Raw genomic sequence first — 26,174 nt, 5'->3', positions numbered from 1 at the left:
ATAGCCCCTGAGGATAGGTGCGTACTTGTGTTGATCCGCTGCGTCTACCAGAATGATGAGATCACCCAGGAAATGTCACGAAAACATTCCCCATTGTTGCAGGATGTTTGCTTTCAGACGTTTCACGCCGTATACCCCAACAGCCAACTGTCCAATGAAGTATAACACGTGATTCATCTCAAAAGGCCACCTGTCGCCGATGAACAGGAATCAGTGACAGCAGTGGGTGCATGAACAAGGTGCCAACTGCGGAAGCTCGAACGCAGCAACGTTCGCTGAATCGTCGTTGAGGACACTCTGCTGCTGAGCCCTCGTTTCTTTTGGGCTGTCAGTCGCTCAACAGTTAGACGTCTATTCGTCCGTACACACCTCCACAGTCAGCCGTCGTTCACTCCTTTCTTGTATGGCCCGTGGCGCACCACAGTTGTCTCGGCGCCAGTTTTGGACAGCACAGTTTTGTCATACTCAGTGTACTTTAACCACGACGGCACAAGAACAGTTTACGAAGTTAGCCGTTTCTGGAATATTTCCACCCTTGGGCGAAAGCCGACGATCATGCGCTCTTGGAAGTCACATAAATCGCTCTGTTTTCATATTATGACGTCGACTGCACTGTTATCCGCGTCACACCCACACCCCATGCATACCCTCCAGTGCTAGTTGCTGCCATTTGCACGTTGACGTCGAACACAAGGCGGTGGTCACATGAATGTGACTCGACAGTGTAAGGCACGAATGTAGCGTTGCGTCCCTACTGTTCAGTCTATACACCGAAGAAGCATTAACAGAAATAAAAATTGGTTCAAATGGCTCTGAGCACTATGGGACTTAACATCTGAGGTCATCAGCCCCTAGAACTTAGAGCTACTTAAACCTAACTAACCTAAGGACATCACACTCATCCATGCCCGAGGGAGGATTCGAACCTGCGACCGTAGCGGTCGCGCGGTTCCGGACTGAAGCGCCTAGAACCGCTCGGCCATCGACGCCGGCCAGAAATGAAAGAAAGTTTCAGGAGCTCGACTAAAATTCAGTGTTAAAGGATACCAGTGCTAATATTCAGTAGTAGTTACTCTCCGTGAAACCGAAGAAAAAATTGTGGGGCGTGTTTAATAGAATTAACAGTCAAATAGCACACGCTGTGGATTGAGACTGAAAAAGGCGAAAGTAATGAGGAGTAGCAGAAGTGACATTAGCGACGAACTCAACATAAAACATGGGGACTGTGGGATCCTGGCCACTCGTCGCGTATTGGGTGCCTAATGGATGCTGTGTTCTCGGAATGCTATACAACAATTCAAGCAAATAACATTAGTAGTTTAATTTCAAATATGAAGAATTACAGTACTTGCATTTACAACAAGTGTTGCAAGCGATCGGCGACATGCAAACAATAATGTTCTTCGCTATAGACAATGCCCAAACAAGCAACGGATACGGACCACTAATAACTCTTCTGCGAGTGCCGGTCTACAGCCTTATTGGTCTGGTTGGCAGGAGCGGCGCTTATATTCTTGTAGAGGCCGCTCCTGTCGTGGTGTGGTCCTAATCAGCGCATCATTGGCCGACCTGGTTTCACCGCCTTCTTTTCTCTTGTGTTCGTCATCTTCTTTCCAGCGCTTGTAGTTACGCCAGAACGGGGACTACGAACTAATAGATGAACTTAACGTATTTGCTACCTCGAAAAAAAAAAAACTCATGAAAGGACATAAGAAGCAATGTAGCACAGGAATAAAAGAAATTCCTGACGAAAAGAAGACTACTGGTATCAAATATCGACCTTAACCTAAGGAAAATATTAGTGGGAATGTACGTTTGGAACACAGCATTTTATGGAAGTGGATCATGGACTGTGGGACAAGAGGAAAAGAAGAGAATTGAAAGTTTGAGATGTGGTGCTATAGAAATGTTTGAAACTGAGTATCTACACAGAATCGGTGAGGAGAGAAAACTATGGGGAACGTTGAGAAAAAAGTCAGGATGATAGGAAATATGTTAAAACACCAAGGAATAACTTACAGTCTGAGAAATGTAATTTTTTTGGGGGGGGGGGGGCGGGGGGGAAGACGTAGATTGGAATATCTGAGACAAATAATTAAGACCGTTGGATTCCTAAACTGAGCTGAAGAGGTTAACACAGGCGGGCCGCATCAGGCCAGTCAGAAAACTGATGACAAAATGAAACACAATTTTTGCTGATATTACGTATAGCTCGACTAGCCATAACTCAAGACTGGAAAGTTTACTTCAGTTGCCTTTCACGAATAATGAATCACGCCATCAGGAAACTGAAAGTCAATTTCGAACAACTACTTACGTGTACCGTGTGTGTACATGGTGATTCCGTAATGATGTTACAAACTTTCAGGGACCGATCTGAGCTAAGGGACTCTGATCCGGAAACGAACGAGTCAAAATTTATGAGCGAAAATCGTTCTGATACCTCAGACAGTGGAAGACGTGTACCGATACTGTTGTTTTTAAGGTTGTAGTAGGGTAAGCAACTTTCAGAAATGGTACTATGGACCTAAATGACTTGTCCGTCTTCTCTATTGTGAAACACATCTCACCGTGTGTGTACATGGTGATTCCGTAATGATGTTACAAACTTTCAGGGACCGATCTGAGCTAGGGGACTCTGATCCGGAAACGAACGAGTCAAAATTTATGAGCGAAAATCGTTCTGATACCTCAGACAGTGGAAGACGTGTACCGATACTGTTGTTGTTAAGGTTGTAGTAGGGTAAGCAACTTTCAGAAATGGTACTATGGACCTAAATGACTTGTCCGTCTTCTCTATTGTGAAACACATCTCTTCTGCAGAAGAAGTAACCATAGCTCTGAAGACAAGCATTTTAGAGCACGTGTTTACTACACATTTTTCTGTTTTTCTGGTCCATAGTGCCACCTCCGCAAGCTGTTAACCCTACACCTTAGCAACAGCAATACCGCTGCATGTATTCCATTGTCAAAGCAATAAGAAAGATTTCCGCTTGTAAATTTTGACTCGTTCGCTTCCGGACCAGGGTCTGTTACCTCAAATTGATAAATTTTACGTTCTCCAACATTCCTGAAAGTTTGTACCATCGTCACGGAATCGACCTGTACATTGAAACTAACCAAGTGATCAGTGTGTACCTATCTCTTGTAGGAAGAGAAAGGTCAACACTGTTAGGTTGTTAAAATCGCTCGAATTCCTGGAAAACAGAACTCATAGGCATCGGAATGGAGCACATAAGAATCTCACACCCAGTGCGCTATTACATAAGACTGTGAACAAGCGCTTTCAATCCACTGAATACTTTTGCATGGTAATCTGTACATTTGATCTTGTATAAATTACGGAAAACCATCTAGGAGTAGAAAAATACTCAGGTAACATTTCAAAGTCGGTGCAGAGAACAAGAAGCAGCAACAGCAGCAGCAGCAGCAAGCAGCCCGAGCGCCAGCTCTCTATACTTACATGCGACTCAGCCTTTTGTAGGGTGCGAATGCCTTGTGTGGGATATCCGTGATGGCATTCTGCTCCAGCCGCCTGCGGGCAGAGGTATGGAATCAGTTTTCACACTTTAGACAAAGTATTATGATTGCAGAATGATTTTTTACTCTGAAACTTCCTGGTGGATTACAACTGTTAAATTTGGAAGGTAGAATATGAAGTACTGGCGGAAATAAAACTGAGAGCAGATCGTGATACTTGCTTGGATAGTTGACTCGGTAGAGCCCTTGCCCGCGAAAGGCAAAGGTCCCATGTTCGAGTGCCCGTCCGGCATGCAGTTCGAATCTGCCAGGAATTTTCATACAATTTGCCTTACCTGCTTCACCTTCCGAGATGTTCCTATGGAAGGAATATCCGTAAAAGCAAAATATTTCTCAATGTTACCGCTGATCTGTTATTCATTTCTGAGAACATATGGGTGAGAAGCAACATAATCAGTTTCTAGTCTACTAGCCAATATTAATTTATGTTTACGTCCATGTAATTATACAGGATGGTCCATTAATAGTGACCGGGCCAAATATCTCACGAAATAAGCATCAAACGAAAAAACTACAAAGAACGAAACTTGTCTAGCTTGAAGGGTCAAACCAGATGGCGCTATGGTTGACCCGCTAGATGGCGCTGCCGTACGTCAAACGGATATCAACTGCGCTTTTTTAAAATAAGAACCCCATTTTTATTACATATTCGTGTAGTACGAAAGGAAATATGAATGTTTTAGTTGGACCACTTTTTTCGTTTTGTGAGAGATGGAGCTGCAATAGTCACAAACATATGGCTCACAATTTTAGACGAACAGTTGGTAACAGGTAGGTTTTTTTTAAATTAAAATACAGAACGTAGGTACGTTTGAACATTTTAATTCGGTTGTTCCAATGTGATACATGTACCTTTGTGAACTTATCATTTCTGAGAACGCATGCTGTTAAAGCGTGATTACCTGTAAATACAACATTAATGCAATAAATGCTGAAAATAATGTTGAAAAACTGAACACAGATCAATCAAGAAAACTGGAAGAAGTTGTGTGGAACCATGAAAAAAATAAGCAAAATATACAAACTGAGTAGTCCATGCGCAAGAAAGGCAACATCAAGGATAGTACAAGCTCAGGAGCGCCGTGGTCCCGTGGTTAACGTGAGCAGCTGCGGAACGAGTCTTCTCTCGAGCGAAAAGTATACTTTCTTTATTTTCGCCAAGTTATGATCCATCCGTTCGTTCATTGACGTCTCTGTTCACGGTAATAAGTTTAGTGTCTGTGTTTTGCGACCGCACCGCAAAGCTGTATTTGCTGGATTCACATTGCCCACGGTATACATCTCACGTATTTAAAACACTATCGTCCAAAGTAGCGAACAGTCAACTGCCAGCCAGGGAGACTCATTAGCAGGAATACTCTCTCTTCCGTGCGCTGTAGTCGACTGACGTCGTGTGTTTCGATGTTTTTTTAGGTGTAGCGTCCCCATATTACGGCGCAGTTACCTCGCATCGGACGGACGGACGGGCAGACAGTAACTGTCTGAAAATAAAAAAATTAAAAGTTTCACTTTTTTTGCATTTTGTTCGTTATTGATCGTTGTGTTTTGGTCGTTGCGGACGTCGCAAGACATCCTGTCCAAGTTCGGTGATTGATCCTTCCACTCATTTTTTTATTACAGAGGCCAACCAGCTCTCTGACCGAACAGGCTGAGCTACCGTGGCGGCTATCACTCGAGGGAAGACTTGGACCAAGGACCTCTCGTTCCGCAGTTGCTCACGCTAACCATGGAACCACGGCGCTCCTGAGCTCACACTCTCCTTGATGTTGCCTATCTAGCACACGGGCTACTCAGTTTGTATATTTTGCTTATTTTTTTTTCATAATTCCACACAACTTCTTCCTGTTCTCTCGATTGATCTGTGTTCAGTTTTTCAAGGCCTATCCACTGTGCCAACTTATAACTAAATCTGAGGGGGGTGTGATGGGGAGGTTCCCTTGTCAGTTGTTCGGTCCGCTTGCGTTGCAGTATCGTTATACTTACTTAATGATTTGTGTACTGAGTTAATAAACGTGCTTATTATTACACCTAATGTGGCCCATAAACGGAAAAATATGAGTAGGGAACACGCTAGGTTGAAATGTCTTCAGCTAGAGATAATTCCCGCTGGCACAGCGCGTGCTGCGGGACTTCCCCGCGTTTCGCGGCGTTGCCGAAGCTCGGGACCGAACGCCCTCTGCGGGCGGCGCGCCTAACTATATTTTAGGAGAGTTAAGGGCTGCTCCACGGAGCGGGTGGCCGTCCTTCCAAATGAGATTAGCATCTCGTCCTGCTGGCCGGACGCCCGCCGAGATTTAATTTTATTGGGCGCTGAAGGAGCTCGGATGGCCCGTGTTTCACAGTCGGGAATGTTAACTCCACTCCGGCTGGACACTCCTGCCTCACCGCGGCAATCACTGTCAGCGCACGCCCGCTATATTTCCCAGACTCTCCTCTAAACTCCTCACTGTTTTGACTGCGCTACCTTCAAATGCACTGTACGTTGCGGTGCGATGCCGTAACTTTCCCAGAACGGCAGCGACGTTTCGAGGTGTTATCTTTCCGCGATCACAGCTGAGAATCCTTATAAGATATGCCTCACACTGTGGTTCCCAGTAGATCTTCGAAATACATCGCTTCGGAGGCCTCAGAAATTTTAGTGTTCCTTCGTGCTCTCTGAAATGCCAAAAAAGAGTATTTCAGTTAAAACTTCCGGGCTGAGAAGCCGGTTGCCAGTTGCCGGTATTAGTGTGAAGATGCTGCTAAGTCAGTGAATACTTTTTAGAAATAGACTGTGCCCTCCTCAGCCTTTTAATTGAAGTAAACATTGGCCTTAAAATATTTCCATTTAAATATTTTTGTATAGTTTATTTTTCTGCCTCATTTGCGCATTTTTTTTTAACGATATGACTAGTTTCGATCAAACTTAATCATTTTCAGATCTATGTAGTTGTATAAAAAAAATGTGCAACTGAGACGAAAAAAAGCAAATGATCTATAAAAGATTTAAATTTCAACACAGCCGGCCGCGGTGGCCTCGCGGTTCTAGGCGCTCAGTCCGGAACCGCGCGACTGCTACGGTCGCAGGTTCGAATCCTGCCCCGGGCATGGATGTGTGTGATGTCCTTAGGTTAGTTAGGTTTAAGTAGTTCTAAGTTCTAGGGGACTGATGACCTCAGATGTTACAGGGATTTTCTCTGCCTCGTGATGGCTGGGTGTTGTGTGATGTCCTTAGGTTAGTTAGGTTTAAGTAGTTCTAAGTTCTAGGGGACTGATGACCTAAGATGTTAAGTCCCATAGTGCTCAGAGCCATTAGAAATTTCAACACAGTTGGTGAATTCTCCGGCGAAGAACATTTCGGCTGTAGTGAATGTCTTCATTCTTTTGTACTTAAGTATTGCAGATTACTTCCTTAGTCTTGCAACCATACCAGATAATGGGCCTTTGGTAATTGTCTAAATTGTATCAAGTAACGCCTAGGGGAAACGTGGACTATTTGAAAACAGAGGAACTATAAGGGATAAAAAAATCAGCTCTTTCTTTCTGAAGCGACTGAGATAATACAGAACACTTTGACAAGAAGTTGCAGCCTATCAAAGGTTTGTGCAGATTTATGTAGGCTTCCATTAGGAGACCTAGAAGCTGCCGCTGGCTAGACCTAGGTGGTGGTGGTGGTGGTGGTTAGTGTTTAACGTCCCGTCGACAACGAGGCCATTAGAGACGGAGCGCAAGCTCGGGTTAGGGAAGGATTGGGAAGGAAATCGGCCGTGCCCTTTCAAAATAACCATCCCGGCATTTGCCTGAAGCGATTTAGGGAAATCACGGAAAACCTAAATCAAGATGGCCGGAGACGGGATTGAACCGTCGTCCTACCGAATGCGAGTCCAGTTAGCTAACCACTGCGCGGCTAGACCTAGAGTGTCAACAACTTCACTGTGTAGACATTATACAGTTAAACACCTGTTGTGATACTTGTGAAAGTGATTGTGTTTTGGTAGATTCCACCAAAAAAAAAAGGGAAAGCTTTAAGAACAACTGTTTCTTTACTTGCACAGTATAACTAAACTTCTGATGTTTCTGGAATAGAAATATTAGAATCAGCGTGTTTTAGCAGCATTGACTTATGGAAATCAGATATTGAGGATAATATTTTCAAAAGGAAACATATGGTTTCCTTGCGAAAAATGGAACAGTCAAATGGTTCAAACGGCTCTAAGTGCTATGGGACTTAACATCTGAGGTCATCAGTCCCCTAGACTTAGAACTACTTAAACCTAACTAACCTAAGGACATCACACACATCCATGCCCGAGGCAGGATTCGAACCTGCGACCGCTGCGTGTCTCCGGACTGAAGCACCTAGAACCGCTCGGCCACCGCGGCCGGCAATGGAACAGTCATACAAAGCTGTGGGCTTATATCTCTGACGCCAGTATAATGCGGAATTTTGGAGCATGTGTATAAAGGCGTTTCTGGAGGCCGAAGATCTCCGTTGCAAGATTCAATATGGATTCTGAAAATAACGATCGCGTGAAACCCAGCTCATTCAGTTAGTCATTGAGTCTAAGAAAGCAGCAGAAACGCGCGCCTCTGTAGATTTCGTGTTCCTTGAATTCAAGAAAGCGTTTTATACAGTTCTGCACTGTCACGTAATGAACAAAATAAGAGCATATGGGCTGTCAGACGAACTGTGTGATTGGGTCGAAGAGCTTCTAGCAAACAGAACACAGTATATCATTGTCAACAGAAATCTTCAAGAGTGTTACAGGACCATTACTTTTACAATATCTAGAAATAAACTAGTCCATAACGTCGGAAGTTCCGTGAGGGTTTTTGTGTATGATTCTGTCGTACAACAGAGAAGTCTCAACACTTGAAATTTGTACCGAAATGAAGGAAGACTTGCAGAAGATCAATGCTTAGCGGAGGAACTGGAAATTGACCCGCAGGAAAACAAATGTAGCGTATTGTGCATACATCGCCACGAAGATCCATTGATCCATTATTGTGCGATTAGATTATTACAGAAAAAAACAGTGGAAGCAGCAATACCCATAAAATGTCTAGGAGTAAGCACAAAGCATACAGAGTGACAAATTGAAACCATCACATACAACTACGGCAGCTGTCACACTGAAATCCATCAGAAGAATCGTCGGAAGTTTACTCCACCCACAAATGAAATAGACCTCAGGCAACATAAAGGCGCACTTGTGCAGAAACGCATTCTTTATGTAAAATTGCTGAACAGGTTGTCCACGAGACTCCTGCACTACGTTCTACATTTTAAGCATCGTAGAACATGACGTCTCCTACGCTACATCTTTTACCCCTTTTTTGTTTATATTTCCTTTCGGTAGAACATGACTAGAATTGTTTTGGTTTGGTTGATTCTTTTTTTATGCAACAACAAAATTGGTCTGAGCACTATGCGACTTAACTTCTGAGGTCATCAGTCACCTAGAACTTAGAACTACTTAAACCCAACTAACCCAAGGACATCACACACATCCATGCCCGAGGCAGGATTCGAACCTGCGACCGTAGGAGTCGCGCGGTTCCAGAGTCTAGCGCCTAGAACCGCTCGGCCACTCCGGCCGGCTATAAGCAACAACATTTTTCGGTAATGTAGTAAAAAACTACTGACTTTGAAGGTGTGTGTATATATACTGACAGAAAAAAAATTAGTACACCCTTTTACAGGTTCCTATTCCAGTCATTTAGTTTCGCGGTGTTAGAGTGATACCTCGAGGGATACAGACGAATTTCATGATTTATTCCAACGATAATGGGTTGATGACCCAACGATCTTTGCCCAGTTGTGATAAAACTGTTTAACCGTCAAGATATTGGTAGTTCAATTTAAAATAGGGCAGAATGCAGTTAGCGTCATCCCCATAGAGGAAAACTAAGCTTAACGCCGTCGTGACGACACGGTGTTCGCAGTGACCACCTAGACGAAGTTATAGTGGTACACACTGAGCCCTCCGTGGCTTGTGAACACAGATGTAGGTCCTTGATGGCGGACAGACGCATATTGAGGTTCTCTATTAGAGACAGAAAAACAACTGCGTCAGGGAACAGACTGAGGTGGAGGTCGTAATTAAATCTGTAATGAAATGGAGGAACGCTATTTACCCAGGTGAATGTGTGTTCGATGTTTGTTGTTGTTGTTGTGGCCTCCAGTCCTGAGACTGGTTTGATGCAGCGTCCATGCTACTCTATCCTGTGCAAGCTTCTTCATCTCCCAGTATCTACTGCAACCTACATCCCTCTGCATCTGCTTAGTGTACTCATCTCTTGGTCTCCCTCTACGGTTTTTACCCTCCACGCTGCCCTCCAATACTAAATTGGTGCTCCCTTGATGCCTAAGAACATGTCCTACCAACCGATCCCTTCTTCTGGTCAAGTTGAGCCACAAACTTCTCTTCTCCCCAATCCTATTCAATACTTCGTCATGAGTTATGTGATCTACCCATCTAATCTTCAGCATTCTTCTGTAGCACCACATTTCGAAAGCTGCTATTCTCTTCTTGTACAAATTATTTATCGTCCATGTTTCACTTCCATACATGGCTACACTCCATACAAATACTTTCAGAAACGACTTCCTGACACTTAAATCTATACTCGATGTTAACAAATATATCTTCTTCAGAAACGCTTTCGTTGCCATTGCCAGTCTACATTTTATATCGTCTCTACTTCGACCATCATCAGTTATTTTGCTCCCCAAATAGCAAAACTCCTTTACTACTTTAAGTGTCTCATTTCCTAATTTAATTGCCTCAGCGTCACCCGACTTAATTCGACTACATTCCATTATCCTCGTTTTGCTTTTGTTGATGTTCATGTTATATCCTCCTTTCAAGACACTATCCATTCCGTTCAACTGCTCTTCCAAGTCCTTTGCTGTCTCTGACAGAATTACGATGTTTTGTGAGAGTTATTTCCCGGGTTCAAAAAGATAAGGAAATGGGTGGTAGTCGACGGCCCGATGAAAGGCGAGGAGATTACGTACGTACACATGTAAGAGGCACGTGGGAGCTGAAGACTATTAAGGCAGGGCTATGCAAATGCAAGATAATGGGCACAGACGCCCCAGAGGCTCAAATAGCCTGCGCCCCCCCCCCCCCCCTGCACTCTCTCACTCTCTCTCTCTCTTTCTCTCTCTCTATGAATCCTTTGAATCCTGAGTTCCCCCTCCATCACAGTAATCGTTGTAGAACGGCCTATTTCAAGTACACGGCGCTTACCTCATCGGCCGCTTGACCTTGTTAATATTCGATACGTTAAACTCTTATTTTTTCTAATAACACAGAATTAGAGAGAAGAAAATGGCCTCAAACCGAAAATCAAATGAATCTTTACGCTTCCATCCACAATGAGAAAAAATTGCTTTTTAATTGAAACACAAAGGTATATATAGTGATGTAAAAACATAGGAGTAAAAGAAGTATACTTAAGCGACATTCCCCACCGCTTTGTAAGAAATTAATCATCAATTTGAATACTGAAGAAAAGAAAGTGTCTTCTCGAGAAAAAACAAGTAAATAGACATATGTAATTTTTTGTAAATTATTACTGTCATTGAGGATCCATTGCCCTCAATTTTACTCCATCCTTGTAAGTACGAGGGCTGTCCAGAAAGAGCCCGCATCTCTTGGTCGTGCGGTAGCGTTCTCGCTTCCCACGCCCGGGTTCCCGGGTTCGTTTCCCGGCTGGGTCAGGGATTTTCTCTGCCTCGTGATGGCTGGGTGTTGTGTGATGTACTTAGGTTAGTTAGGTTTAAGTAGTTCTAACTTCTAGGGGACTGATGACCATAGATGTTAAGTCCCATAGTGCTCAGATCCATTTGAACCATTTTTGTCCAGAAAGTAAGTTACGATCGGTCGCGAAACGGAAACCACAGTGAAAACCAGAAACACATTATTTGCAACAGTTAGGCACACCTTGCACCTACTTCTCCAACTAGTCGCCGCTCCAACTTCGAGTTTTGTCGTAGTGTTGTATCAACTTTCCAATATCCTCGTCATAGAAAGCAGCCCTCCTGTGCTTTCGGCCAGGTCTGCAGCTCGTTGTCTGTCGGAAAATTTGTCTTCATGGGCAGCGGTTTTTGTGAGAGTAATGAGACTCAGGGGGAGCCAATTACGGACTGTATTGTGGGTGATCAAACACTTCTAATCGGAAACGCTGCAGGAGTGTCTTCATAGCCCCTGCAGTGTGCGGCCGAGGATTGTCTTGAAGAAGGAACTGCTCGACAGTTGTGTTATGTGGGCTGCATGACACAGGCGAAATCTCTAACTGCCCTCATGCTTGGCTGGAGACGCTATTCCCTACGCATCTTTACGCGCTCACTGTTCACTCAAAACTGAAAAGAGCGTCGCGACACGATTGACGGGCATACTAGAGACACTGACCAACACGTCTGTGCGAAGCGTTACCGGATATTCCCAGTGCTTTCCATTTCGCGACCGATCGTAACTTACTTTCTGGACAGCCCTCATATTTACAAGGAAAAAAATCATGCGAAGCTCAATGATGCTGCAACAAAATTGAGTTATTACATAGATCTTAAAACAATGAAAGTAGCGCGTCCTTCCCGCGATGGAGAATTTGTGAAATAATTGCTTTTTGTCTGCGCAATAATTTTATGCCTAGTGAAAATCCCCCCTTTCGAAACAGTTCCCCTTTCAATGAGAGGAATTCGTAGACATACTGAATAAATGGTGAACGACGTGGAAGAAACGGTCCGGCACACAGTTTTAATCTGCCCGGAAGTTTCTGTACAGAGTTATTCAGAAACATCCCTGTGTTTTCAGAAGACAATAGCGTGAAAGAGGTAAATATTCGTCGTTTTTTCTCTTGGGGGTTTGGATGAAAGCATTGATTTATGGCGCTCAAAATTGGCATGTTTATGAGAGACGCTGACGCGGAGTTGAATGTGGTGAAGAAAGTCCTTGGTTTGGTCACACTATATGACAGAACCCGAATTTAATTTTCTGTCTGAAGTTGAACTATTATACAGCCTGTGCAGTTTGTAAGCGTACCGCTCACCTTAGCCATGGGTGCGGTGCACCGTTTCTTCCGGTTCTCTTTGAACTGCAGCACTGGTAGTGCGTATGATAGACACTGTTTGAGTGATTAGTGTGGAGTCTGTCTACTCTGGAGCCGGAGTGTGGGCGCGGGACGCCTGGAAGCGCTTCAGACATTAAGGTGCTAACACAGAGACGAAACAATGTCGCGAGTGATTTACTCAGGATGTATCTTACATGGCTTATGTCATTTGTTTAAAATTTTAATAGTTTTCGTCGGAAGACAAAATAAACATACTATTTGCTGGCTACCGGTTCCAGCTGACTAACAATCATCCGGAGGTCGGGGTAAAAATCGTAAAGGGAGACCAACAGATGAATACACTGAGAGTTGGCAATACTCTCTTAGGATGTAAAGTTTGGCTACAGCGCGCATACACAAGCTCTGGAATTTAAGATGTTATTGTCGCGCTTCGCAGCGCACGGATTAACTAGTGGCAGTTTTGAAGGCAAGGTGGGAGCCCGCCTGCTGTGGTGCGCACGTGTTGGGCGAGGGGTCGTCGCCGAGTTGCCGTACTGCTGTGTCCGCCAGCAGCGACACAGGATTTGGTAGTGAGTTGATATTTTTTTATAACTTGCAGCGCGCTTATTAATTTAAAGAAAAGGGTTTGTGTATGTGCGTAGCAGCAGACGGTAATTTTGATAATGATAGGAGTTGAATTCTTAAGGGAAACCACTGTTAGATTAAGTATTGATTTTTGTCATTGATTTCTTCTGTAATTGTCAGGGAATTGTTTCACTATGTATTTAATTGAGAAGTATTTCAGTCTGTCTCAAGAGTTTGATTAATTTGTAATATTGCTTTAATGCCACCTGAGGCAGATTGTTCAAAGTGTTTCTAGCGTTTTGTTAATTGAATGAGAAAGAATCGCTTTCAGAATATAGTTTTTTTTTAAAAAACAAGGAATTAGATTTGACTAAACCCTTTCTCTTGAATTATATGTAGTTGTAGTAAGCAGCAGCAGCCGCAGCAACAGCAGGAGCCGCCGTACAGAACATGCATTGCACTCAGCATGAATAATAGGTTTTTTATGTTTTTGTTAAATAATGGAATGCAGCAGATCAAGAAGTGGCAGCAGAAAGACCAAGTAAGTTATTTCGACATCTACATCTACATCCATACCCCGCAAGCCACCTGACGGTGTGTGGTGGAGGGTACCTTGATTACCTCTATCGGTTCTCCCTTCTATTCCAATCTCGTATTGTTCGTGGAAAGAAGGATTGTCGGTATGCTTCTGCGTGGGCTCTAATCTCTCTGATTTTATCCTCATGGTCTCTTCGCGAGATATACTCAGGAGGGAGCAATATACTGCTTGACTCTTCGGTGAAGGTATGTTCTCGAAACTTTAACAAAAGCCAGTAACGGGCTACTGAGTATCTCTCCTGCAGAGTTTTCCACTGGAATTTATCTATCATCTCCGTAACGCTTTCGCGATTACTAGATGATCCTGTAACGAAGCGCGCTGCTCTCCGTTGGATCTTCTCTATCTCTTCTATCAACCCTATCTGGTACGGATCCCACATTTGTTGCGCACAGGACCAATAAAAATAAATACATAAAGTTTAGGTGATCTCTATAATAGTAAAGTTAACAAGAGTAGAAGGACGAGATTTTCAGTAGAAAACACGAGATAAGAAGAAAGCGCTAGGAACTTTCTACAGTACGCAGATTCAGAGGGTTGTAGGTTACAGCAGTCACTCGGAGATAAAGAGGATTGCAATGGATAGAGGAGCGTGGAGAGCTGCACAAACCAGTCTTTGGAGTGAGACCACAGCAACAACAGTAGACAGCTTATAATTTCTAGTAAACAAGACGATCGAAGCCTGCATCCACAAGAACTAAGTGACCTATTGTAAACAAAACACGCGAATGCGTAACACGTGATGTCGCACTTCAGAGGGTATACCGACAGGTTAGCATTGTTGGATGGAGGCGAGAAGTTGGATGGTGAGGTACTCACAGCTCGGCCGTCGAGTCTGGCAGCTGGTCGGGCAGGCGAGCTAGCGCCTTGTCCTTGCAGTCGACGATGGCGTCGGCGCAGCGGCACGGGTGCGAGCACTGGGGCTCGGCAGAGCACTCACCGCTGGGTCGCTCCACCAGGCCTGCAACACGGCACAGCGCATCTCGCTACAGGTCGGCCCTCACTCTGACCACCACTCACAATAACAGGCTAGGATTCTGATTTCACAATCACTTAAACGTCATCACTTTGCACGTTTCACTGCGCTCTTTTCCCTCCTCCACTGTTTCGTTCCACTTTCCCCATGTGCGCATATATTAAACGCCCATGTATAGTCTATACATGGCTCCACAATGCTGTGAGGGCGGATCGTGAGTCGTGCTTAGGTACCTCAGCTGGTAGACGACTTGCTTACGAATGGCAAAGGTCCCGAGTTCGAGTCTCGGTCCGGCACACAGTTTTAATCCGCTAGGAAGTCTCTGTACAGGGTTATTAAGAAATACCTCAGTGGTTTCAGAAGACAAAACTACAAGACAGACAGAGAACAGACACACATCAGTGGACAGAGCACCTCTCCGAGTTTTTAGCTTATGTTACACCCAAGGCAGAGTTTTACACCTTGAAATAGTTCTCAACTTTCTCCTCTCGCCAGCCCTGTAATAATTCAATTTTCATTTCCTTACTCCATTTTGAACTGATAAGCATTCACATTACGTATACTGCGGTCATTTCTAAAATCGTAAGAATTACTCCGTAAAAGCAACGTTCTTCCAAGTTCTGAAACCTGTTCCACGGTACAACATGGCGATATACCTAGAAACGAATGTTCTACTCAAATTTAAAAGTGTTGCACTCGAAAAAAAATCTTGATTCATTAGAAGATATCGTATGTTCCATGGTGGACCTTCCTTTGCAACGTACACGATGATCCACGACTGTTGAAGTACAACTTTATCGCCCACACAGTATGTAACTAGTTTTAAAAATATACAGAATTTTATTTACTATGAAAATTCGTACCTGAAGAATTAACAATAGTCTCTAAATACCTTTCATTTATTTTACAGCACATAATTATGTAGAACTAGTAATATTTATAACCTCGTGTCTCACAACAACAAAAACAGTAAAAAAGGCCAGAAACTGCATATAGTGGTCTCTAGTGTGCATTCCTTCATCCGATTCTAAAATCAGTCGCCTGATTGAAACACCTACCAGAAAACATCACGTGCTCCTAGGTACACTGTTCTCCAGTTACAACACTCTCCCCTCCTCATTATAGTAGTAAGCACACGAACTGCCTGCGAAAGTATACAGCAGCCCGCTTTGGAAATACGTTTTAAAAACACTAAATATTATTGTATTCACATTACTTTCTGTAAATATGTGGTACAGGGTACAGTAATGTCTATATATCCTTTTTCATAGAGTTATACATTTTGCTTTTCGAATTTTGGTTGATTCTGGAGGTAAACTATGTGTGGAAAGTGATTTATCCATTTAGAGCACCTTTAGACTGACTCCTACCATCATTGATACTGTTTTTGTGGTGCAAGAGAATACATTGTTTCAGTGTGCGGTCGGGCTTGGATGTCCGCCCTGACAACGTATTGTCCAAAGTATCCTGTAACTTTGAGGCAGTTATGTAATATACTGATCTAGATACAAATGATCACGTATGCACGCTCGTCCTGTAATTAATGTCACTTTTAGTAAGAATAAGTTACATGACGAACGTTTTCTGGACATATATAAGGGGCGATCGAAAAGTTGCTCTATGAGGGAGTTGCCGCATAGTATATGCAATTCAAAGCGAGTCCAATGCGGGTATGTAAACATCGACATGTAGGTAAGGATTAGTGTGACATTCAATGGAAAATCTGAAATCGATCGCAAACCAAACAAAAGAGACATTGTACCTAATTATGGTATGTCTCACAGCATATAGATGACTGAAGTTAATCTGTTGTTTGGCGTAGTTTGTCATCTTACTGATTTTTCAAGGAAGTTGTCGAACACTTGATCAAACTACATAACTGTGCGCCTACGTGTAACGCCGCACTGCCTGTTGTATTGCATCGCGGGCTGCCTAAACAGCACGGCGCTAACTGCGCGACACGGCAGCGTCTTCAGTCTTCGCGGTGGCGTGTGTTGTTGCTTCACTTCAGATATGTTACAAGACAAGAGTCCGGCTAATGCCGAGATATGCAGTACTGGCTAGTCTCGAGGTGAGTCGATCACATGAGTATTCCCACTTGGTAGGCGAATGGCTATGATCTCTAAGTGACCGACAAGGTTGACGCTGAAAAGCACTGGAAACATTCTGAGTATGACAGCCTCAGCTGCCACTTCACATTGAAAAGATGGTAGGAAACTGGTCTAGGACATCAGTGGAATACTTACAATTTTTTGTTCGATTTAAGGGAAGCGCTGAGCAATTCATGTACAATTTGTTTGATAACTACAAAGTATTAAATCCTTCGAATGTTTTTACAATAGCGTTTTTATCACTCCAATGTATCTTTAGAGATCACCATCAAAACTTCAGTTTCCGGAACGAGTTTTCTCTCTGAAGTGGAGTCCGCACTGATTTGAAACTGAAACGTCCCCTTAAAAAAATTATACACGACTGTGCTTAAACTGACACACAATATTTTTTTAGCGCAACGCAATCTGACTTTCAAAAATCCCTACAAAAGAATGGCCCTGACTAACATTAACGTATACGTTTCACAAATCACTTATCTCACAAAAATCTTGGTTACTCGAACTACTGCAATACAGCGAGCGCCACTACTGCCAGCTAAATAAAAGATTCAAACTACGGAAGGCACTAACTACTGATAGGTATAGTTAGCAAATGAAAGATTTTAATAGAGAACAAACAGTGTATTTACCTTAATAGTCAAAATATATATGGTAGTTCATGACATCCAGTCTTACAAATTACAAAACTCCGCCATCTCTCTCCCCACGTCCACCACTGCTGGCGGCTCACCTCCAACTGCGCAACGCTACGCGCTGTTAGCATCCAGCTGCCGCTGCCCAACACTACAATGGCAGACAACAATGCAAAATGCAAACTAAACACAGACTGCGCACAGCACAGCCAGTGATTTTCATACAGAGCGCTACGTGGCGGCGGCGTTACCAATAAAAAATCCTAAACAGCCTACTTACAAAACCTACTGGCGCATTAAAACTGTGTGCCCGAGCCTGAGACTTTTCTCTATCTACTTAGCTATCCCAGTACCATTCATGACATACCCTCACAGATTTACTTCCGCCTATGCCTCATCTATTACCTGTCAAACATCACAGAAGTTTTCCCACATAAACTACGGGAATAGCATTTGAAGGAACAAATACTGTGGAGAAATGGCTCAGCTGCAAAGCTACGGCTTTGTTTCTAGGTGTATTTTCACTCTGCATCGGAGTGCCCACTCGTTAGAAATTTCCTGGCGGATTAAAATATCTAAAAGTACAGTGGCCAAATAATAACGCTGTTGAAAAGGCAGATTTTATTATTAAATTTTTCATTCATTCCACTGTCTCATTTTTTGTCAACCATACTTCCGGTACCAGTTATGGTGAACATATAATATGAAGACGATTACTGGTAAACCGAAACCGTTTATCTTGTTACTATTAAATTACACTGCGATCGAGACTATTAACATTTGTAATAAGAATAGTCACTCTGTGAACCATTAATGGCACGGAAAAGGTGTCAAGGCGTTTACCCCAACTAGAATTAGTTAGTTCAATAGGAGACACGTAGTACTACAGGTCAAACTGACTTTCAAATCGTTTTATATACTGAGCTGTTATCATCCTTTTTCTATCCCTTTGTAACGCTTTTTGAGTTAATTAATTCATGTTATTTAAAACTGTCTGCTATGTTATATTTGGCCTAATACAAAAATTAGATTGTAAGCGGTCTGCTCTAGCCACTTGTTACTGCTTCATCAATAAGTCTAGAAAATATGTCAGAAAATTAGAACAATGAACAAGGGATGTCGTTGCGATGGCACTGCCCACATTACCCAGCTAGGGAGCGAAAGTGGCCACTGCGTAAGACTCCAGAAAAAAAGATAATAGTTTATATATGCTATTTTCTTTTTGACTTAAAATATTTGGGGTGGTACCTTATAATATGTAGATTCAAAATGTATAAATGAGAGTCTTCTATCAATAACTATGGTTCGCTGAAAATTCAGTTTCGCTTAGAGGAACCGCTTTACCGCACCTTCCCTTACTCTAAGGAAATCTGTCATATAACCCCATCCTTGAGTGATCACCAAATTTTAGATATTTTAATTTTATTAACATCTTTTATTACTGTTGGTATTACCATAAGTCTTAAAACGTATGTAAAATAAATAAAAGAAAACTGAGGCTCTGTTAGATGACGATCAATATGGCTTTAGGAAAGGTAAAGACACTGTAGAGGCCATGTTACCGTTGCACTTGATAATGAAAGCAAGCCTACAAAATCAAGGTACGTTCTAGCATTTGTCGACCTAGAAACAGCATTCAACAATGTGAAATGGTGCAAGGTGTTCGAAATTCTAATAAAAAATACGAGTAAACTATAGAGAGAGAGACGAGAAATATACATTTTGAACAAGAACTAAGAGCAAACGATAAGAATGCGGACGAAGAACGAAGTGCTCACATTAAAAAGAATGCCAGACAAGGATACAGTCTTTCGACTCTCAATCTACACATCGAAGAAGCAATGACGGAAACAGCACAGGTTCAAGACTGGAATTAAAATTCGGGGAGAATAATATTAGCAGTAAGATGCGCTGAAGACACTGTTCTCGTTAGTGAAAGCGAAGAAGAATTACATGACGCACTGAATGCAATGAACAGTCTAAAGAGTACAGAATGTGAATCGAGACTAACTGAAGAAAGACAAACATAATGAGGACGAACAGAAATGAGATTAGCGATAAACTTAAAATTTGTGACCGTGGAGTAGACGAGGCGAAGGTTTTCTGCTATGCTGGAGGCAAAACAACATGCGTCAAAGTAAGGAGGAAATAAGAGAACAGGCTAGCAGACACAAAGAGGCAAGACCAACCGATTAGTCTCACACAATGGACTTAATTTGAGGAGGACCTTTCTTACGTCTGATGGATAGCATTGCATAATGGAACTGGAGAAGAAATGGCGTGAGGAGGCGCATTCAGGAGAACGACGGTTCAAAAGCGTATCCGGGCATTTTGATTTAGCTTTTACTTGATTTCCCTAAATTATATGAATCCACCCCGATAGCTGAGTGGTCAGCGCTGTAGTCTGTCACGACAAGGGGTCCGTGTTCGATTCCCGACTGGGTCGGAGATTTTCTCCCCTCAGGGACTGGGTGTTGTCCTCATTATCATTTCATCATCACTAGTGGAAGGCAGCGGGAAACCACCACTGGAATCACTTCCCTGGACGCTCATGCGGTGGATCTCTCTGACGAGGCTTCCCCCATGACAAAACCTCCCGTAAGGCAGCACACACACAAAAAAAGAAGAGATATATGAAGATGATATATTCGGACTTGTCTGAAAGAACAGATACCATTGGTGATCTTGCAGTTATCGAAGAATGAAATCACAATGAAATCTAAACCTGTAGCTGCTTACAGGCGTTGATTGATATCAACGGGGACAGTTGAAAATGTGTGCCCTGACCGGGACTCGAAGCCGGGATCTGCTGCTTACATGGCAGCCGCTCTATCCGTCTGCGCCACCGAGGACACAGAGGATAGTCCAAAAGAATAGATACCATCTCCATATAGATAAGGCTTACCAAAATGGTTCCAATGGCTCTGAGCACTATGGGACTTAACATCTATGGTCATCAGTCCCCTAGAACTTAGAACTACTTAAACCTAACTAACCTAAGGACATCACACAACACCCAGCCATCACGAGGCAGAGAAAATCCCTGACCCCGCCGGGAATCGAACCCGGGAACCAGGGCGTGGGAAGCGAGAACGCTACCGCACGACCTAAAGGCTTACCGGTCAATGATCTTCTTCAGTGTGGATGCACACACATTGCCCGAAGCTTTACGAGACTCGGTAGGTTGACTGCGCGAGTAATGAGTATATTGGGCAGGGGCACTACAGATGTAGTTTGTGGACAGTAATTTGGTAATGTGGGTTTGACAGTAAGTTGGGTGTGTGGGTCTTACAGGGAGCGTGCCAGAGATAAGCCCCTGCAGCCGCACTATCCTCTGTGTCCTTGGTGGCTCAGACGGACAGAGCGTCTGCCATGTAAGCAGGAGATCCCGGGTTTGAGTCCCGGTCGGGGGCACATATTTTCAACTGCCCTGTTGATATTCATCAACGCCTGTAAGCAGCTAAAGGTCTAGATTTCATCGTAATTTCATTTAAGATATGGTCCTACAGAAGGATGCTAAAAATTAGGTGGGGCGATAAAATACGAAATGAAGAGGTTCTCACCAGAATCGACGAAGAAGTTAACATATGGAAAACACTGACAAAAATACGGCATAATATGATAGGATGTGTGTTAATTCGTCAAGGAATAACTTCCATGGTACTAAAGGTAATTGCAGAGGCTAAAAATTGCGGGAGAAATCTAGGAATATATCCAGCAGTTGGGGGGAAGTGACATTATGTGAGGAGTTAGTGCCACATCAGAAACCAGTCAAAAAACTGATGAAAAAGAATGCAAAAACGTATAGTCAATGTGTTCATCGAATAACGCTTTCCATTTTATAGTGAGCGAGTGGTAACTTTCAGATTGGAGCTAACGACTAGGAAAACTACGGCAGCACAGTACTGACCAGAGCACTTGAAGTCGTGGTCGTGTAGCGTGGCGATGGCGTGGCCCTTGACCTGGTTGGGCGAGAAGCAGCGGGCGTGCACGGCGAGGCGCGGTGCGCGCCTCAGGAAACGCGCCAGCCAAGAAAGGTGGCAGTCGCAGTGCAGCATGTTGTCCGCCAGTCGGAGCGTGCGCAGCCGCGACAGCTCACCCAGCGCCGCACTCAGCGACGTCAAGTTGTTGCTGTGCAGCGTCCTGCCAACACAACAAAATAAAATACTAAGTTGTGGGCCAGCCGTGACGGGTGGTATTCACATTGTGAAGCATATTGTTTGCCAGCTGCAGCACATATAGGTGCGACAGCTCACGCAGGCTGGACTCAGCGACGTGATGTTGTTGCTGTGCAGCGTCCTGCCAACACAACAAAATAAAATACTAAGTTGTGGGCCAGCCGTGACGGGTGGTATTCACATTATGAAGCATATTGTTTGTCAGCTGCAGCACATATAGGTGCGACAGCTCACGCAGGCTGCACTCAGCGACCTGATTTTGTTGCTGTGCAGCGTCCTGCCAACACAAAAATATAAAACACTGTGTCTTGGGCCAGCCATGACAGGTGGCAGTCGCAGTGGAGCATGTTGTCTGCCAGCCAAATCGTGTGCAGCCGTGACATCTCACTCAGCGCCGCACTCAGTGACGTGAGGCTGTTGCTGTGCAGCGTCCTGCCGACACAACAAAATAATACAGAGTGTTACGGCATATTGATAATTTTTACTTATGGACCGTCTGATAGCAACTGAATGAAACACAATTTTAGTGCCATACGCGTTTCGCCTTTATTTTCTCGAAGGCATCAACAGTGGTCTGGAATGTGTACATATGTTAGCTATTTAATTTACAAATGGTTCAAATGGCTCCGAGCACTATGGGACTCAACATGTTAGGTCATAAGTCCCCTAGAACTTAGAACAACTTCAACCCAACTAACCTAAGGACATCACACACACCCATGCCCGAGGCAGGATTCGAACCTGCGACCGTAGTAGTCCCGCGGTTCCAGACTGCAGCGCCAGAACCGCACGGCCACCGCGGCCGGCATTTAATTTACATTTTGTCACAGTGCCTAGGTTATAAACAGTTCTGGTAGTTGGTATTTCCTGTTAAGTAGTTATGTTTTGAACTGTACGTGGACAATTTCTTACATATTACGCTCCTGTTGCATTTTTGTGTTGTTCTTCTTCTTATGAATGACAATATGCAGTTTTTTCCCCACATTCCACAGCACTATGAACTGAACGCTTGTTTCAATGCAATGTTTTGGTTTCTGTTTCCGACTGTCGAATGTTATTGCCAAACGTTCGAGTGTAGTTATTGAAGTATCTGTGATCTGTTCGTGTATGTGTGTGTGTGTGTGTTTTGTGGTGTTTTTTTGTGTTGTGTTTTATTTTTATTTTTCGACTCTGCTGTGTGTGTGTGTGTGTGTGTGTGTGTGTGTGTGTGTGTGTGTGTGTGTGTGTATGTATTTTGGTGAGGTATATGCAAGAAAATGCAACAGGAGCGTAATATGTAGGAAATTGTCCATGCAACCTGTAAGTACAGTTCAAAACATTACTACTCAACAGGAAATACCAACCACCAGAACTGTTTATAAACCTAGGCACTGTGACAAAATGTAAATTAAATAGCTAATATATGTACATATTCCAGGTCACTGATGATGCCTTGCGTAAAATAAAGGCGAACCCATTATTGCACTAAAATTGTGTTTTATTCAGTTGCTGTCAGACGGTCCATAAGTAAAAATTATCAATATACCGTAATATTACACGCAACGGAGGAAGACAGGACTACAAAAGTTGAAGACGTTAATACATAGTGACACGGAACAGTCGCGACAGGTGGCAGTCGCAGTGAAGTATGTTTTCCGTCAGCCACAGCGTGCGCAGCCGCGAGAGATCACCCAGCGCCGCACTCAGCGACGTCAGGTTGTTGCTGTGCAGCGTCCTGCCAACACGACAAAATAAAACAATAAGATGTGGGGCAGCAAGGACAGGCTGCAGTTGCACTGCAGCATGTATGTCCGCCAGCAGCAGTGTGTGCAACCACAACAGTTCCCCAGCACTGCACTAGCGATCTCAGGATGCTGCTAAGCAGTGTCCTACCAACATGACAAAACAAAAGATTGAGGCATGGGCCAGCCACGACTGGTGGCAGTTGCAGCACAGCATGTTTTCCACCTGCTGCAGCATGCACGGCTGTGACAGGACACCTAGTGTTGTTATCAGTGTCATATCATTGTTAGTGTGCAGCTTCCTAACAACACACAAAAAACACTGAGCAGACGTTTCAAATCAGCAAGTGATATTATAATTGATGGCAAGTCTTTACAAACTTATCTAGAGCTGCGATTCTTCAGACCTTCCCAGCGAAGCATTGCCATGTTGAATAATCGCGTTTCTGCATTTTATTCGCTCAAGAAAGACGCGATTAACCGGCAGAAACCCGATTATTCAACACATATATAAATCTTTTAACATGGCATATATTTCGAAAAAGTCTAAAAATTTATTCTCCCACTCATACAAATGTCTTTTGTTTCCAGAATATTTCTAAAACTTTTCATTTACAAGAAATATAGCTTTATTCTGAACTGTCTTAAATCTTAAAATCAGAAATCGTAGTAGCGCTAATTTGATTCACCAAATGTTCTGGATGCTTCTAGAATAACGCAGTCCATAATTACGAAAGCATTGCTGGTGCAGAATTTTGTGCACGAACTGACCTCCCGATTACGCTCCATAAATGTTCGATGGGATGCATGTCGGGCGATCTGGGTGGCCAAACCATTCGCTCGAATTCTCCTCAATATTCTTCAACAAATTGCGAACAGTAGTGGCCTGGTGATATGGCAAATAGTCATGAAAGGCTGCAAATGGTCTCCAAGTAGGTGAAAACAACCATTTCCAGTTAGTGATGGTTCAGTTCGACCAGAAGTCCCAGTACATTCCATATAACAGAGGCCGCACTATTATGGAGTCATCACCAGCTTGTGCAGAGCCGTGTTGACAATTTGGGTACATGGCTCTGTGGCATCTGCGTTTAATTCCAACTACCATTCCGCACTCGAAGCCTGTTAATTCTCGTCGTGCATCGATAATGACATTGGAAATCATTTGAAACGAATAATCTGAGTAAAAATGACAGCTCAGTCGATGCACTGCCATTTTACATCTCGTGTACGCGAGAATACCGCCATTTATATATATGCACATAGCTCACCCATCACTTTTGTCTCCTGAGTGCAGTGTGACACTCTGTATATGAAAATATTCCCGTTTCTGAAACTGCTTTAAATGGAAATAAAAGTATATATATGAAGATAATGACATCGTACTTGAGTACTGTCGGAAGTGACACCCAGGACCATATTTATTTTCTGCAAGGTTGTGTACTGGAAAAGACGTCTGGAATCTGACCCCAACTGCAAGTTAAGTAATATTATCAGTATGTAATGCCTGCCCTTTACAACTTAACTACAAATATTGCAGTAATAGGGTACTACTCTAGATTGCAGTAAGACTGAAATTTTAATATGTGGAGATAGCTAAGTGGGAGCATTACAGGTTGCACCGCCGCTGGCACACCTCTCTCGGCTGTTACATCAAGGGAAGCCTACAACATAGATCAGCATGATGTCAGTAGGTGGTGCCTCAGACGTCCCCACGCTGTCCTAATGCGTACCTGAATTGCCACAAACACGCTCATTTCCTGACTCGACGTGCCCGAGGTGCCTGCATCATGCACATATCCGAGCGAAAAACGTGTGTGTCCTCTCGATCACTAGTCACATGGGGCAGTTGAGTTTCTCCATGGCGTTGAGTGCGCCCTCCTGAAACCATCGATTCTATGTTCACATGATATTAGTGGGGTCTCAATAAAGGGGAGCGCGCAACCGTAAACTATGGTCTCGAGATCACGATCCTGCTACTCGAATACCAACACCTGCTGGTATATCTTTCTTCTCGTTGCACAGAGAATACTACGAACTTCACAGATACAAACTACATTTAAATGTAGAATGAAATTTTTATTCTGCAGAGGAGTGTGCGCTGATATGAAACTTCCTGGCAGATTAAAACTGTGTGCCGGACCGAGGCTCGAACTAAGGACCTATGCTTTTCGCGGGCAAGTGCTCTAGCATCAGAGATACCAAATCACGACTCACGACCCGTCCTCACAGATTTCATTCTGGAAACGTCCCCTAGTGTCTCAGCTTTCATTCTGGAAACGTCCCCCAGGCTGTGGCAAAGCCACGTCTCCGCAATATCTTTTCTTCCAGGAGTGCTAGTTCTGCAAAGTTCGCAGGAGAGCTTCTGTGAAGTTTGGAAGCTAGGAGATGAGGTACTGGCGGAATTAAAGCTGTGAGGACGGGTAATGAGTCGTGCTTGGGTAGCTCAGATGGTAGAGTACTTGCCCGCGAAAGGCAAAGGTCCCGAGTTCGAGTCTCCGTCTGGCACACAGTTTTAATATGCCATATGCCAGGAAGTTTTAGATTTAATTGCACACTGTTACTTTCTGGCTCTTACCAACATAGGTACTAAATGTTTCAGCAACGCACACAGTATTTTTCTGCCTAGATGATAGCTTTCTGGGATATGTCTGCTACTAAATCTACACTACGTCTTGGCGAAAGATGCTTATTGTCTTCCTCAGCAAAGGGATTCCGTAACACCAGAAGAGACGTGGAGAGTGTACACTTGTTACGTCACCAGTATTCATTGTCGCCTAGTAAAGCACAAATTCATTGGTGA

At 43.6% G+C, this 26,174-nt stretch overlaps 1 protein-coding gene across 3 annotated transcripts in view; it reads right to left on the bottom strand.

The window, feature by feature from the left end:
* The window catches only part of LOC126266830 (protein slit), a 1,561,007-nt gene that overhangs the window by 88,313 nt on the left and 1,446,520 nt on the right, over nt 1-26,174 (bottom strand). For all 3 annotated transcript variants that reach the window (XM_049971386.1, XM_049971385.1, XM_049971387.1), the window contains exons 7-9: nt 21,386-21,618; nt 14,576-14,717; nt 3,464-3,535 (exon numbers count right to left, since the gene is read on the bottom strand). In XM_049971386.1, the coding sequence (XP_049827343.1) occupies nt 3,464-3,535; nt 14,576-14,717; nt 21,386-21,618 (447 nt within the window). The remainder of the gene's footprint in view (nt 1-3,463; nt 3,536-14,575; nt 14,718-21,385; nt 21,619-26,174) is intronic.

This window comes from Schistocerca gregaria, chromosome 4 (genome assembly GCF_023897955.1).
Source record: "Schistocerca gregaria isolate iqSchGreg1 chromosome 4, iqSchGreg1.2, whole genome shotgun sequence".
Lineage (NCBI taxonomy): Eukaryota > Metazoa > Arthropoda > Insecta > Orthoptera > Acrididae > Schistocerca > Schistocerca gregaria.
This window is presented reverse-complemented; position numbering and strand designations above follow the sequence as displayed.